General features: G+C 40.1%; 1 protein-coding gene across 1 annotated transcript in view; it reads right to left on the minus strand.

The window, feature by feature from the left end:
* The window catches only part of LOC109031116 (lachesin), a 12,093-nt gene extending 4,216 nt beyond the window's left edge, over nucleotides 1-7,877 (minus strand). The window contains 6 exon segments of the mRNA XM_072298052.1: nucleotides 882-937; nucleotides 939-1,146; nucleotides 2,889-3,145; nucleotides 4,093-4,334; nucleotides 5,472-5,629; nucleotides 7,856-7,877. Coding sequence (XP_072154153.1) covers nucleotides 882-937; nucleotides 939-1,146; nucleotides 2,889-3,145; nucleotides 4,093-4,334; nucleotides 5,472-5,553 — 845 coding nt within the window. The 5' untranslated portion in view covers nucleotides 5,554-5,629; nucleotides 7,856-7,877.
* Between the last annotated feature and the right edge of the window lie 7,188 nt (nucleotides 7,878-15,065).

Below are 15,065 nucleotides of genomic sequence, written 5' to 3' on the forward strand. Positions count from 1 at the left end.
TCGAATTATTGACTTCTAGAGGTGGGAGACAGGGGCCCTCTCCCCAAAATTCAATTCTGCCAAACTGACATTCAGTCTAAGGATAGGTATATGGAGGTTGTCCTAGGTAATCGAGTATCAGAAATCCGAATTGGACAGTACCAAAACCCTCCAAACATTTTCTGATGTGATTCAGGGGGCTCTAAACTTGGAAAAGTTACAAAATTACGGACTCTCTATAAGTATCACAACCGAAAATGTTTGGACTACATTTTGCAATTAGGAACAATAAATTGTGCCTCAGTTTAAAACCATCGTATTAGTTTCTCTATCTAGGTAAGTTATAGTTCCGAATTGCAAAATGAGATCCATTTGGGGGGCTTCGCGACTGTCGCATTCGAATGCCTGGTGATCGATTACCTTGGGTAACATTTTTTCTCTGCGCATCCATGTCAATTTAGCGATATTGAATCCTGGGGAGGGGGCCTTGTTCCAGTGTCATGTCCCCCAAATTCAAAATTTTGACGGAATCTCAACTTTTTTAGTCACGACCTGCTCCCTTTTACCCCCAAGAGGAACCCGGGGGAAGGGGCTTCGGGGCCACGAAATTTGGATTCCTCGGGATTTCCTCTTCGATCCCGCGGGCTCCAAGTTAATCCGATCTAAAATAGACAGGGGCGTGGCTAGGAAATTTCTGTAGGGGGGCCATGGGACCACCTCTCGTGGTGAAGAGAGCGGAGGGGGGTGAGGAATGGAGGATCCCGTTTTTCTGGAGGGGCCACAAGATTTCTGGGGGGGCCAGGCCCCCCAGGACCCCCCTAGCTATACGCCCATGAAAATAGCCGACATCTTGGACATTTATGTCGACCCGGAAGTTACAAACCCATCCGAATGGTACTTACAGGTAGTGTTGATTGTTGGTGACAGGGGCCCCGTCCTTTATCCACATGATGGTGGGGAGAGGGAAAGGCCTCGATATGGCATTCGAGATCCATGTCGAATCCGGGCGCTTGGCCGAGTCGGGGGCGTTGGACGGTGATGATCGGCGGGAACTCAACGTCGACGCTGATACGCCGTGAGACGTGTCTCCCGATTCCGTTGTCGGCCACGCAGTAGTACGTTCCGCGGTCCTCTTTGCTGATCGACGGGATTTTCAAGATGTTACCTCTGCAAACATCATTTTCATTACATCTTATTCATAATTGGACTGCATTTTGCAATTTGGAGCTATAAATTCTGGCTCCTCTGGAAAAACATTTATGTGCATTGGGAAACTAATGGCACATACGTTGTTTTTAAATCGGGCCAGAATTATAGTTCCAAATTGCAAAATATAGTCCAATTAAGGTGTCTACAAGTCCGGAATTTCCGGAAAGTTCGGAACTAGTACTGATTTTTTAAGGGTGGTCCGGAAGTACTGAAAAAGTGTGGAAATTCCACAAGAAGGTCCGGAATTTTTTTCATTTCGGAGGGAGAAATTCAAATTTGTGATATTTTCGATTTTCGTCAAATTGAGGTACTGGAAAAGTACTGACTTTTTCTGTTGAGGAGGTACTGACTTTATTGGGAAAGTACTAAAAAAGTACCGTAAAAGTACTTATTTTTGGGCAGCCTGTTTTAGTAGACACCGTGATAATGCACTGAATGGTCATCGGTTTGGTAATAAAAATAAGAGGCAGCATTCAGCATCCTTGATCCGAAAAACTGAAAATTTATGATCTAGGAGAATTTTCGCGATCGATAGACAAACGAAAGTCCCTCTGAGGAAAATTCTGATTGATATCATTAGCAGCAGTATTTAGCATATTCCTAATTTTTTAATTGAGTGTTCGAAGTGGATTCAATACTGAATTGTTACGATTGTTGACCAAAAGGCAGCGAACTGCGGGCTGATTGTTGAAATTGACAGAAAAATCATTGGACTAAGAAGGCAAAGGATAAATTTACCGATCATACTGGTTTGAAACGAGTGGTTGTTATGCATTAAGGGGGAAAATGATAAAGTAACTATAGGGCCTCTCCTCCCCTCGTGGTTGCCGTTAGTTAGTCTATTACTCAACTCCTTTGTCCATTCCAATCGCCCACCTCCTCCAATAGGATCTCTCCGTTTCCTACTTTTCTTCTTTTTCCATCGCTCTGTCTATCAATTTTAAAAATCAGCTGGCAGTAGTTATCTACTCTCGACTCGTGACAGCAGCTCTGTTTGAAAAATTGGTATGAGCCGAATTTAAAAAAAGAAATGATATTTGATCGTGATAATTCGTCTATTGACACCAATAATTAGAGTTTACAACGGCCTAAGTGAATTTTCTTCAATGTAGGTGAGTAGCATATTTTAAAGGAACAATGCAAAAGACGTTCAGTTTATTAAAATTGTTTCGCTATAAAATTGAAATTCTCAATTAATATTTGCACAATATGCCACTGTAACCACTGGAGACAACATTACCGCCCCGATTTCAGAGGATAGGCAACCCGCAACCACTCCAAAAATTACAAGTTTGTCTTAATACGATTTTTATAGGTTCAGCACCTTGAAGGAGAAATAACATGTAAATTTAACTCAAACTCGCATGTTTAGCGAAGGCGTTGTGATTTCTTTCTGCCGATTTTATGCCATGGGTAAAGTTAACCGTGCGTACAGTAAAATTTCAAAGATTGGACGATGAGATTGCTACTCAAAACAACGAAACCTTTTTGAGCTCGGGGCGTGCATATAATTGAAATAAAAAACTGACAAATCTGACGCGAAAGCCGAAACAAAAACTAATGTCAAAATAAAACTGAACGGAAAAATTTAAAATTATATGATTGTCGAGATTTGGAAAACGTCCCTTGGAGGTTTGAAAAATGCAATTTTGAAACTTTATTTCATTTTTCTAGTACGTTAGGTATTTTTTTGAGCGTACCTATAAATTGATCCGCCTGTAGGCAAAATGGCATTATTTTCTCTGCGCCATGAAATTCGCGGAATAGGGAAACCACTAGCGTAGCATTCGAGATCCACGTTTTGCCCTTGGTTTCTCATAATACCCTGCGTTGAGTTATCCAGAATCATAGGCGGTTTGCGCACTCGTAGCCACACGTCTGATGTCAGCTTGTTTGATAGATCAATGATCACTTGGCATTGGTAGAGTCCGGCGTCTGTCTCCTGAATGTCTTTGATCTAGAGGAAAAAATTATTTTTATTAGCGCAAAGTTGAATACCAATCCTTATAGATCGGACATTAAAACAAATATCTGAGAAAATTCAATCATTGTCCTCTTAGTGATTAAAAAGTTTCGTTCTTCGTTGTCCATGAACCGTCAGGCTCTATCGAGATAGATGAGACAGTAACGGGGTAAGCTTTGCGATGTATCGATTGATCCATCATTTAAACCTATGGAAAAGGATCGATAAACATGATGTTCGCAACGAACACCTTAAAAATAGATTCTTTAACGCAGCTTCAAATGGGGAAATATCAATAATCGATCATTCACGCTTCGCCACTGGATGAGGAATCTCTATAAAATTAAATACCGTAATAGGTAGGACTACTCTGATCATGTCAACAATTCAATGCGTAAATAAAAGAATCCCAACACATTTTTCGGAATTTTTGAAGAGTGTCACAAAAAACGTATGACGATAAATCAAAATATTGTATTATGCAATGTAGGAATGTTAACATAAAACATAAGATATTTTGAAGACTCAGCAGCACGTGACAAGACATACGTTTATAGAAGTACACACCGCGGGTAACCAGGCAAGCACTGGATTGGTTTCATCGATGTTTGGTTTCGGTGCTTAGCATTGACCGTGCCATTCCCAAAGTTTTAAGTTGAAAGTGGGGGTCATCGATGAGGGTTCTTGCAACATATTTCAAGATCATCGATGAATGATGCATCGATGACCCCCACACCTTCAGCAAAACACTTGCAACGTGTGCAAAAAGCATAATGACATTATTCATCTCGTTTTGGAAAGGTACACTGTACAGCCGAGTACTAAGTTTTTAAATTGCATTATAATTCATTTATCTGAGGAGGCCTGTAAATTTTCCTGCCGAAACGTCTGGGTTCCTTCTCTAGCGTTGTTACGCGGTGATCGATTCGTTAAAATCCTACCTGTAAAGTGTATGTTGAACTTGAGACATCATGTCGAAGAGCGAAGCGACTGTCCCTAACGATGAGGGAGCTGCCGCTAGATATAGGGAGCTGCTCACTGCCGTTTAGTCGATCTGCTTTTACCCACAAAATCGGGTACTCTTGCGCATACTGGACGGAGCACTCCAATTCAGCGATGCCCCCCACGTTTTTCAGCTGCTCAGGAGAAATTCGGGCGATTGTAGGGGACCTTTGACAGTCGGCTGAAACATGAACGAGGGGAATTTATTTTTTCTTTCGGCAACGTCTGAAAATAAAATTATCAAAAATGCAAATGGTTTTTTTTTTTTTTTTTTTTTTTTTTTTTTTGGGGTGACCATGAGAAAAAGTGGCGAATCTTATCGAAGATATGACAGTTTAAGCATCTTGTTCCTCCGGCTGTGATAAATCAAAGTCGGGGATTTCGATACCCATCCGTTTCGCACTGCCTCCCCAACACGGGGTGGGTTTCGGCCGGATGGTCCTCTAGATGGTTAAACTATCATATGTTGGTTTAGGCTCTAATTTGGAATAAACTCTGATCAGGAGTATGCAAGGCTAAGGAAGATCGGGGACCAAAGTCGAGCTGAACAACTAAACCAAACTCATGTTAGCGTATCTGCATGGACAATGCCGGAATCATCCCTTTGGGATATGTCTTCGGCTGTAACACTGGGAAATGCAAATGTGTCCTTCTATAGTTTTAGTTTGCAAAAGGAAAGTGCATGATATCCTATCAGTACATTGCTTACGAGATGAAGCGCTGCAGGCAAAATTTTTCGGGAAATGTGCGGGCACATCAATTATAGGTAAAAATGTTAAAAGAGCACAAAAAAATTCTTTTTAAAATTAAGTATTCAATAATGCAAAATAACATGGTTATTAAGTACAAATTTAGTGCACTTTGTAAAACAAAAGACAGAAAATCCTAAAATTCCTGGTCTTCTGGATAATCTGTACCACCTGTTGGTGCCACCTGTTGTACCACCTAATATTTACTTTGTCTCTTAATACCTGTGTTTATTTAATTCATAAAATACTTATAAAAGACATGGTCCTTATATTTCCAATATTTTTTAACACATTTTAAAAGAAGAAGAAAATATTGGATGCTCTTCAGTGACTTCGCTGTTTACAAAATATCCCAGATAGGTCTCAATCATCGTCTTAAATAATGCGTTTGCTTTGTAAATAATTGCATGGATGCATTATTTTGAAAATGATCAAGGCACGATTCACCTTTAGACTATTTCTTGCCCTCCATTTTTGTCGCTGCTTCTGTGGAATTGTTTTTCAGAATACAGATTGTTCATTCATGATAAGAACACCGGGTGTAAGAGTAGCCTAGAGAAGCATCTTACCTGCTTGAAATAGAGCTGCACATATTAGCAACGGAAGCTGAATAAGTTTTCTGTGGTTTGAAGTGCAGCGTTGAACAAACATCAGAACTGATACGCTGCAGGCGTTATCAATAAAGAGAAAGGCGTGCCTTGAGAAATTTTTCCCTAGGTCGTGAATGCTGGAAATCGTACGGAAATCACTTCAATTAGTCATCATGTTCATGCAAATAAACGCTTGTTGAAAGTATGTGAAGGGCGCATTCAACATTACAATATAAAATATCCATGGCTAAAGTCAAAAAATGCGTATCTCAAGATTGCAATGTTGTGCGTCTTCGCTCGCGTTTTTAATTTCCTATAAAAAATAAAACATGATTGGGGATTATCAAGCGTTGCAATTGAGGTACGCATTACTCTTAATCGAGTCATTTCATGATAATGAATTAGTTTCGATAAGATTTCTTCAGGTCAAAAAGGGTCTTTAAAATTAGCCCCTTTGCACCGCTAAAAAGTAGAAAAAAGGAATAGTGGCAGAAGAGCGATACAGTATGCGCGCAAATGGCTGCAAAATAATAAAATACCATAAAGGCAGGGCGAAATGGGTCTGTTGTAAACTTTTGCTAGAGCAAAAATAAGAGTTGTTTCTTGTAGATAATGCCTCAAAAATCACGATGAGCGCATCGGCAAAGTCTGAAATGCACTCATAACTTCACAATCTGCGTAAGAAATTTGCGTTTTTTTAAGCTTCCCGCTTCAAAAACGATACTACGGCACAGGTGAACATTTTGTTAGAGGAGTCGCTCCATCGTCGGCGATATTCATCATGGCCGACGCTTGCGCGCAGTTCCGCGCGTAGTTCGAGGGGAGTTAAAGGTCAATCAATTCGGGCGTGGAAAATATGAACGTTAACACACCGATTGTTATCTGGTCTAATCCATTTCAGGTGTTATCTCGTCCCATCAAACGTGTTTTGGCGGATTGGCGTCGGCCATGATGATTATTGCCGACGATGGAACGACTCCTCTTACAAAATGTTCACCTGTGCCGTAGTATCGTTTTTGAAGCGGGAAGCTCAAAAAACCGCAAATTTCTTACGCAGACTGTGAAGTTATGAGTGCATTTCAGAGTTTGCCGATGCGCTCATCGTGATTTTTGAGGCATTATCTATAAGAAACAACTCTTATTTTTGCTCTAGCAAAAGTTTGCAACAGGCCCATTGGGCATGAAACCCCCTCAGTTCACACCTCTGTCCGATCGATCGTCGTTTTGTCAATAGTAACGCCTGCATGAGCAACTATTCGTGCTCGAAGGTTGCCCCTTTTGCATATACCAAGTGTTGAAGGCGCTCTGGCAGTCTGGCTATCCTCTCAGAAACGCGCGCCTGTTGCAACGGACTGAGCTGCCTCGTGTCATGACGTTTATAAGGTTGACACACCACCGAGATACATTACTCACTACGTTTATTGCGTGTAATTATTTTTAAATATGTGCATTACTTTCTGCATACAGTTTGTTCATAGGTTCAGGCCCAACATTTGGGCCTTTGCTCTCTTTGGAAAGATGCTATGACTGGTAGGACATTTGAAACTCCACAATTGGAGAAAACGTGCTTCGGGTGTAAACATGAAAAACTCTCTCGTTCCGAAGCGTTCTGTCATCAGACGATCGCACGAAATCCGATCATCGCTTTGCACCAACGTGATATCGTGACATTTGCGTGCCTCCTTTTCGCGGAAAGGAAGTTCCAGAAATGATTGGCACGATGCGTTGAGAGAGAATGACAAGATTTTGCAACGCTGCCAAGTTTTATAACGTGATTGTAAAAAGTGGATCCATCAATGTCATAGCGTAGATGTAAGTGGTTGAAATAATTATTGCGTCTGTCCAGGTCAAGGGTAAGAAGAATGCTGCATATCAAGAAGAACTCAAGTTCATTGCTCTTGACTTTTTTAACTGCCTAAAATAACCATCGATGAGCTTATCACTTTTCATTCATGAAAAAGCGTCGCTTTCTCTTTCATTTTCTCTCAACCAGATTAGCTGTTTGAGTTTCTCGGCTACAGTCTCTTATTCCGCTTTTAAAACCACTATTTTCAACATTAAACCACAATTTTCCATTTCCGACGGTGCAAATAACTTCTTAATTTTCCTCCTCTCCAATAAATAACGTTATTTCTCCAAAAATTCAGATGCCTCTTCTCCTCGTCCATTCCCTGCAAAAACACTCATCGGCATGGATTATTTTCTATTCTTTTAAGTACTGAAAAAAAAACCAAAGGGGGAATTTTCACTCGCTGCGTTTGACATAAGTGTCTTTAGATTTTAGACATGAATCATTATGATGCAATGTTTGAATGACCTAAAATAAGCATAGAATGTTCACGGTATTCAAAAAAAATACCTACTGTAGGGTAAAGTTCGATTGTTTCTCGATCGAAAATTCCAATGCAAATATCTTGGAGAACTATCTAGGCCCATTTGAGTGTCACGATCCCGCTTAAAGATATCCCATATCACCGGGGAAAAGACCCCACGTTCTGTTTGATCACTCCCCGAGTTGAATCTCTCGACGCAGAATTCTCGACTTTTTATTAGCTTTTATCAGCCGCACGGATCGATCTTTAATCTACCACTCTTCGTCAATTTTAAGTGCTAAAAAAAAAAAAAAAAAAAAAAAAAAAAAAAAAAAAAAAAAAAAAAAAAAAAAAAAGGAAAATCATTTCTTTGAAGGATAACTGGACGGATTTAGTAGCGATCCTTGAAAGTTAGCAACATAGTATTTCCCCCATTTAAATCTATTAAAATATCGATTTTAGGCGAGGCAGTTTACCTCACCAAGAATCGATTATTTCACATAAATTTAAGAGGAAGGAAGACAATGTTGCCAACTTTCAAGAATCACCATTGAAGGAATTTAACCAGAAACAGCCTATGTAAATCATACGTTGCTAAATTTTCTCTGATGTTTTATTTTTAAACAGAAAACCAAGCTACGCTGATAATTGAAATGCTGTGAGTATAGTCATCGTAATCTGAGGTAAATTTACAGGAAGACTAAGGGCTTCAAGTCGTTTACTTCTCTGTCAAAAAAAAAATCAAATATGATGGGCAAAAATATATGGGCAACGTGAAATGTAGTTTGACCGAATCCAGTTACGTTCGTCCAACTTATCACCATTTATTGAACGAAATTTTGCGTGTTTTTTCTTTGCCTTTCGTGCAAAATTGTCTGGCTGCATTTTTTAAAAAAAAATTTAGAAGGAGTGGAAATTTGAAACACTGCACACGAGATCGGTCCTTATTTTTTTAATCTCACCGCTCACTGCCAATACTATTCCTACGTATGGACCTAAGTAGGCTCCAAGAAATCCCCGGCTCGAATTTACTTATCTGCAAAACGTTGACAGAAAAACACACACACACGTGCACAGGCACACCCGGGTGATCTAGGGTTAAACGGCAAGTCTGCAGGAGCGTGTTCTATGGGTCAAAATAAGACTTTTTTGTTGTATAAATTTTTTTTTAAAAGTGCCCCCAGATGAATCTACGGCCCCCAAAGACGGTAAATCGTTTTTCCTGAATTTTGGCAGCGGTTGTGAACCAAATATCATGAAAATGTGTACTCTCCTGTTCTTTTATTCCCTGAATTCATAAATGATCTAAAAAAAATCGAACTCTGAATGTAAACGATTTGGGGGTGTTTCGGCTCCTGCAGTCTGGCTGTTTAACCCTGGATCACCCTGTACACACAGTAAGCACCCACACTTTGAGGGGTTAAGGAAGACCGGCTCTCCGCTCCCATTCCCCGCACTTTACCCTCGCGGGAAACTTAATCCGCTACAATTCTTAAATCATAAAAGTGAAAGGATTCATCTACCAACCTTTTGTCCTGTTCGATCGAATATCCGAAGGTTTGAAAAATTGCCTTTTAAAGGTTCGATGCACGGCACAACTTGGGAAATTGAAGAATAATGCCTGAACTAAAGCGAGAGCGCACTTTGAACTAAGCGAGAGCCACGATTGTCTATCGCTGATTAATCCCGAGTTCAAAAGGGCAATTGTAATCGCAACGGGGCTTTGGATTCGCGTAAGGTCATTATCACCGTGTTTGTGTGTCGGTGTTTGTGCATGGACAGGGGTTGGTCGACCAGACCAGACATTCCAACGCAAGAAGACACTAAAATGTCGCGAGATCAGTCCCGCGTCTTTGCCGCGCCGGCGGCGCCAGCGCCAGCAGATGTGCGCTGTTGCCTCGTCATGAAAAGTCACCCGGATGGGCTGATTTAGTGGCTCCTGTGGCGAGGTGTCAATGATTGGTGATCGATATTTCCTCATTTGAGGTTATGGTAAAGAATCGATTAATAAGGTGTTCGTTTCAAACCATAAAGTACATAGAGTCGTGATGTAAGTGAGAGAGCTGGCGCCACTTTTAAGCATTTTCCAAGTCCCGAATTCCGAGACTCCTGTGTCACACGCCAGGTCACTTTTTCGACACATAATCGATCATTTCCGATACACAGGTACCCGGCCATCCGATGTGAACAAAGGAGATAGGAATTATCAAGTATTCCACGCCACCATTTTGGATCGAACCTGTATCGAAAAAGTGACCGAAGCTCGGCGCACACCAGGCTCGGAACTCATCGAGCAGAACATGGCGCCAGCTCTCCCATTTACACCACAAGGCTGTGTACTCTATGTTGCAAACACCCTGTTAGCGACCCTTTTACATAGGTTTTCCAAAATAATTTTTTTTAATTTTCCAGAGAATTTCATTCGTAAGTTAATCTACTGTAAAAAAATTAGAGGGTTCAAAGGAAAATTATTATAAGTTTTCTCAAAAATATTCATAAAATTGAGAGGAATTTGGCAATATTTAAACTCTGTCACACGGCGTTTTGCCGTAGCACGGGAGTATTATTCATACGGCATTATTCCATCTGACAGCCTCATCAGTGCGTAAAGAATTTGACTAATTATACCCAGGGCCGGATTTACATTTTTAGCGCCCTAGGCTAAACTTAAGGTGGCGCCCCTAAAAGTAGGCGCTCTCGTGGGGGGCGGGGGGGGGGGGTGGCCCCCCAGACGCCCCTCCCCTCCAGATCAGAAGAAGGATGTTAGGAGTCCTAGATTCTTGTCTAGATTCTTCTTCTTCTTGTCCAAATATCTTTGCTGTCTTTGTCTTTTCAATTGGGCCCTGTTTTCTTCGAATGATTCATCATGACAATCCGCACAATCTGGTTGATCTTCGTCTGCCCAATGGCTTTTTCTTTTCTTGTCTTGGGCCCTGTTTTCTTCAAATGATTGCTCTTGACAATCTGATTGATTATCTTCTGCACAATCTTCACCTGAATCATCTGCACAATCTTCACAATCTGAATCCTCTGCACAATCTGATTCTTCATCTGAAGCCGTGAGGTCGATAACTGGCTCTGTAAAAGTCCACATGAGCTATTCAATAAACGCCATACAGATTGAAAAGTCCGAGAAAAAGCTCTGAAGCAAACTATGTAACGAGTATAGATATCATTCCAACAGTAAAATTATTTGGAACTTGTCAAATTGTTAGACTTAAAGATGAAGAAGGTAACTAAGCTCATGATCCCTAGTAGCCAAACCAAAATAGGATTATCGAATAGGTATCGGCTAGATAGGCTGTTTTATAGCTATTTTATATATTTTATAGGCTATTTTATTCCTATGGTATTTTGAAACGCAGCGCTTATCTCCAATTTTTACCAGGGTTTTGAATAAATTCTCAAAAATTTTGCGCCCCTCAAAATGTTGCGCCCTAGGCTAGAGCCTATGTAGCCTATTGGTAAATCCGGCCCTGATTATACCTCCCTGAGATCTTCGGTAATTGCGTGTTTTACCATCACTACAGCCTCATCTGTAACGTCTTTTGTAAACTTTGAAATAGATTCTCGAAAAAATTCTAAGTGAAACTGTTTTTTTTTTTTTTTTTTTTTTTTTTTTTTTTTTTTTTTCAAGTTTGAACAATATCTAGTCGGTAAAGTTGTATAAAAAATCTCATGATGTGATGTTGAGAGAATGCCATTGATAAATTAGATTAGGGAAACATGAGTTTTGATCAGCATGTCTCAAACTTCCAGGGCCGAATGGATCAGTGTCGCTGATCTCAGAATCGTGTTTTGATGCTTGGTTTTTGTAAATCAGCTATCTAAATATCTGTATAAATCTGTGACCAGCGGAAATCACCTATAGTTGTTACACCCAAGGCTCCCTGAAACAGATTTATTTATTGTTATTTTAAATTTTCTCTCTACGAGTGGTCCATTCAAATCTTCTGGGAGCCAATCGTAAAGATGTTGGAGGAGTCCTTAAACTGGAATTTCAGGGGTCATAGAGTCCTTAAAGGTTAGGATTCAGGGCTCCTGATGACCTTTTGTAACCTGAGCCTGAAATTTCAATGAAACTTTGGGATCAGAATTTTCGTGCGAGCTTCAAACGTCAATGTTTATGAACTCCTGACTGAGCTCTGACCAGAATGTTTTATCGGGTTCTTGAGACCCGATTCCTTGATGCGCTCAAGAGTAAATTTTGTTTGTATTTTTTTGAAGGAGGGCATTGTAGCCGAACCGTACTATAAATGATTTTTTTTTCTTTTGCTCTTGTAAACTTGAACCGCCTTCAATTTACAAAATATACAACCCGCAATGTTCAGGCCATCTAAACCGCGAGTACTCCGGCCTCTGAGTGCTAATGCGGCCCTGTAAACAGGGTCGGACTGGCTTGCATCTGAGGGCGTAGACCCTTACCTGGTCAAAGGGGCGTAATGTGGTATTTTCTGATGGGGCATGCCCTTCGTGGAGAGGGGTTCAGAAAATTTTGGCGAAGCAGCACAAGTTTACGCTATTTTCAGGTTCAGAGTTTATTAATCGTAGAGTAAAAATTGTAAAATTGAACTATTGAAGTGACCGACAGACTTCTGAAATTAAAGAAAACAAAAAAAATTATAGCCACTGGACGCATCCAAGCACCATTATTCCACAAGAACCGTGTCAGTGCTGCGGTTTACACGAGCCTAAGACGTGGGTCTAAAAATCCATCCTAAAAAAGAATCAGGCAAGAACCTGAAAAAAGAAGAAAGAACGAGTATCAACACAGCCGACGACGAGAAAGACGTATTCGGGCCTCTTTTTTAACTTTTCTCCCGAATCTGAGCGACACCTCATTGGCAGCATATAGCAGGGCATTGAGAACTCAACCTTTGCGTCATCGCGCCTTCAATATTTCAGATGCAGTACGGACGTCCATCGAGTACGAATAGTTGTATCTCTGCGCCGTCATTAACGCGCATCCTTTCCCTCGCTTTATTTCCATATTGTGTTTGTTTGCGATTGTCTTATTCGTAATGGTGCTTCAAGCACTACGTGAATAACACAGTCGAAGGTAGGAGAGATGTGTTCGGGCCTCTTTTTTAACTTTTCTCCCGAATATGAGCGACACTTCATTGGCAACATATAGCTAGAGCATTGAGAACTCACGCTTCGCGTCATCGCGCCTTCAATTTTTCAGATGCAGCACGTACGTCCATCAAGTACGAATAGTCGTATCTCTGCGCCGTCGTTAACGCGCATCCTTTCCCTCGCTCTATTTCCATGTCGTGTTTGTTTCCGTTTGTCTTATTTGTAATGTTGCTTTAAACTAGATCAGAGCATTGCGAGTTCACGACTCACGCCATCGCGTCTTACATTTTTCATGTGCAATGTGGACATCCATCTCGCGAGAATAGTTGTATCGCGTTTACACTTTAGACGTCTCTTACTTTTGAATTTCGAAATAAATTAAGGTTAAGTTTGCCCGAGATATCCTATGATATGTCCAAATCAATAGTCATTTTGAAAAGGAAGAAATATGTTCAAAGATCTCTCATGAGGTCTATAAAGTGTGCGTGTGTCTAAAAATCGAACCGGCTATCGTTTCTACGGGAGTTACACATAGAGAATGAAGGAGGGGGGATAAAGCGCCTGTATGTCAACAAAAAGGTGACAATTTCACAGAAAAGTGTTTACGCTTCAGAAAGTAGTTTTTGGACCTCTGTTCACCACTATGCGTAAAAGAACCTCTCTTCACTCCTAACTCTCTCTTCTTCCGTTCATTTAAGAAATTTTCCGCATATATTCTCGGTCGTAATTTTTTTTTCTCTTCTTATTTTGCCATCTGTCAGAGGGGCGCGTTTTTGGCGGGCCAAGGGGGCGTATCTGCCAATGGCAGATTGGCCTTATGGCCAGTCCGAGCCTGCCTGTAAACTTATCACCTATATTAGAAGAATGGAAGCCACCATCAATTTTGCTTGACATATTCTGAGAACTTTTCAAAAACAGTTCTTCTCTGAGAGATGTACGGAATAATCGTTATGGTTTTGTAGCTGATTTTCTTCCTATCCTATATAAGCAGTCAACTGGGTCGCTCTTTAGGCTTAACAACAATTTGCATACTGTCTCGGAACTTTCCCGATACAACCTACAGTCGCTGATTTCAATTTGACTGTAACTTGGATGCTCGTACACGTATTGTCTTTTTAATTCAGTCAGATTATACTCTTTTGAAAACAAGAGCTAAATTCGGTAGCTAACAGCCCCGAACTTCAAACTATGTTTCAATCATACGTTTGGAACTTTTGCACAAATATGCACACACTTAATATTTTTTAAAAGAAATAGGTCCAGCTGTACATGATGCTTTGATTATTCCGGATCGTTTGGTCGTAATAAAAAAAATCTCAAAACGTAATTTCCATTTTTTCCTCTTCAAGAAACAAAATATACGGAGAAATTTTCAAATTTTTAATTGAAACAGGCGGCTTTTGCATTTTAGCCACTGAATCGCCTGTTGACAGTGAAACTCAATAAGTAGCCCTGATTATTGATTTAGTCACTCCAAAATTTCCGCTCTCCTCTTACTTACTCAAGAGAACTAAATGAAATATTTGTAACTTTTTTTTGTGAGTATCCACGGGAGAGGGGGCCTCTTTTTACCACAAACAAGATATTCGTGTAAGACGTGTTGAGAAACAACTATTTTGCTATTGATAAATAAAATGCACCTACTATGAGTCCTCGTGATAAGATCTGTACAAACTTTCAAATGTTTAATATGAACGATTTCTATTAAAAAAAAAAAAATTGAATATGTATCTCTAAACTGATGTAGTAAGACAAAGAAAAAGAATTTCTTTCGTTTCTCAACACCAAAAAGTATGTATTTGCGTCAGCCCGAAGTTTTTGGCTATGTTGATTCGTAAATAAACGAAATGAGACTTTTATTAAATGTTCTTTTCTCTGGTGGAATTCCCCCCAAAAAATCCATACAATCGAGTCCTTTCAAATAGTTTTTAATGGACACAGTCTATAGTGAGTAACAAAAAATTTATGAGGTTTAAAATCAATCTAATTTCATAAATTACGGTGATAGAAAAATAGCTTTTTTACGGAAATTTGTCTGAATTAAAAGATACAAATAGAACATTGGTGGAGTGAAATTTACAAAAATTCACCTAAAATTAATATTTACTGTCGCGTACAGCGCTAAGTAATGTTTCATAGAGAGTCTCCATCGTCCTTCCTCCCACGTTTTTGATTTCTCTCTATG

The sequence above is a fragment of the Bemisia tabaci genome, chromosome 3, assembly GCF_918797505.1.
Source record: "Bemisia tabaci chromosome 3, PGI_BMITA_v3".
Classification (NCBI taxonomy): domain Eukaryota; kingdom Metazoa; phylum Arthropoda; class Insecta; order Hemiptera; family Aleyrodidae; genus Bemisia; species Bemisia tabaci.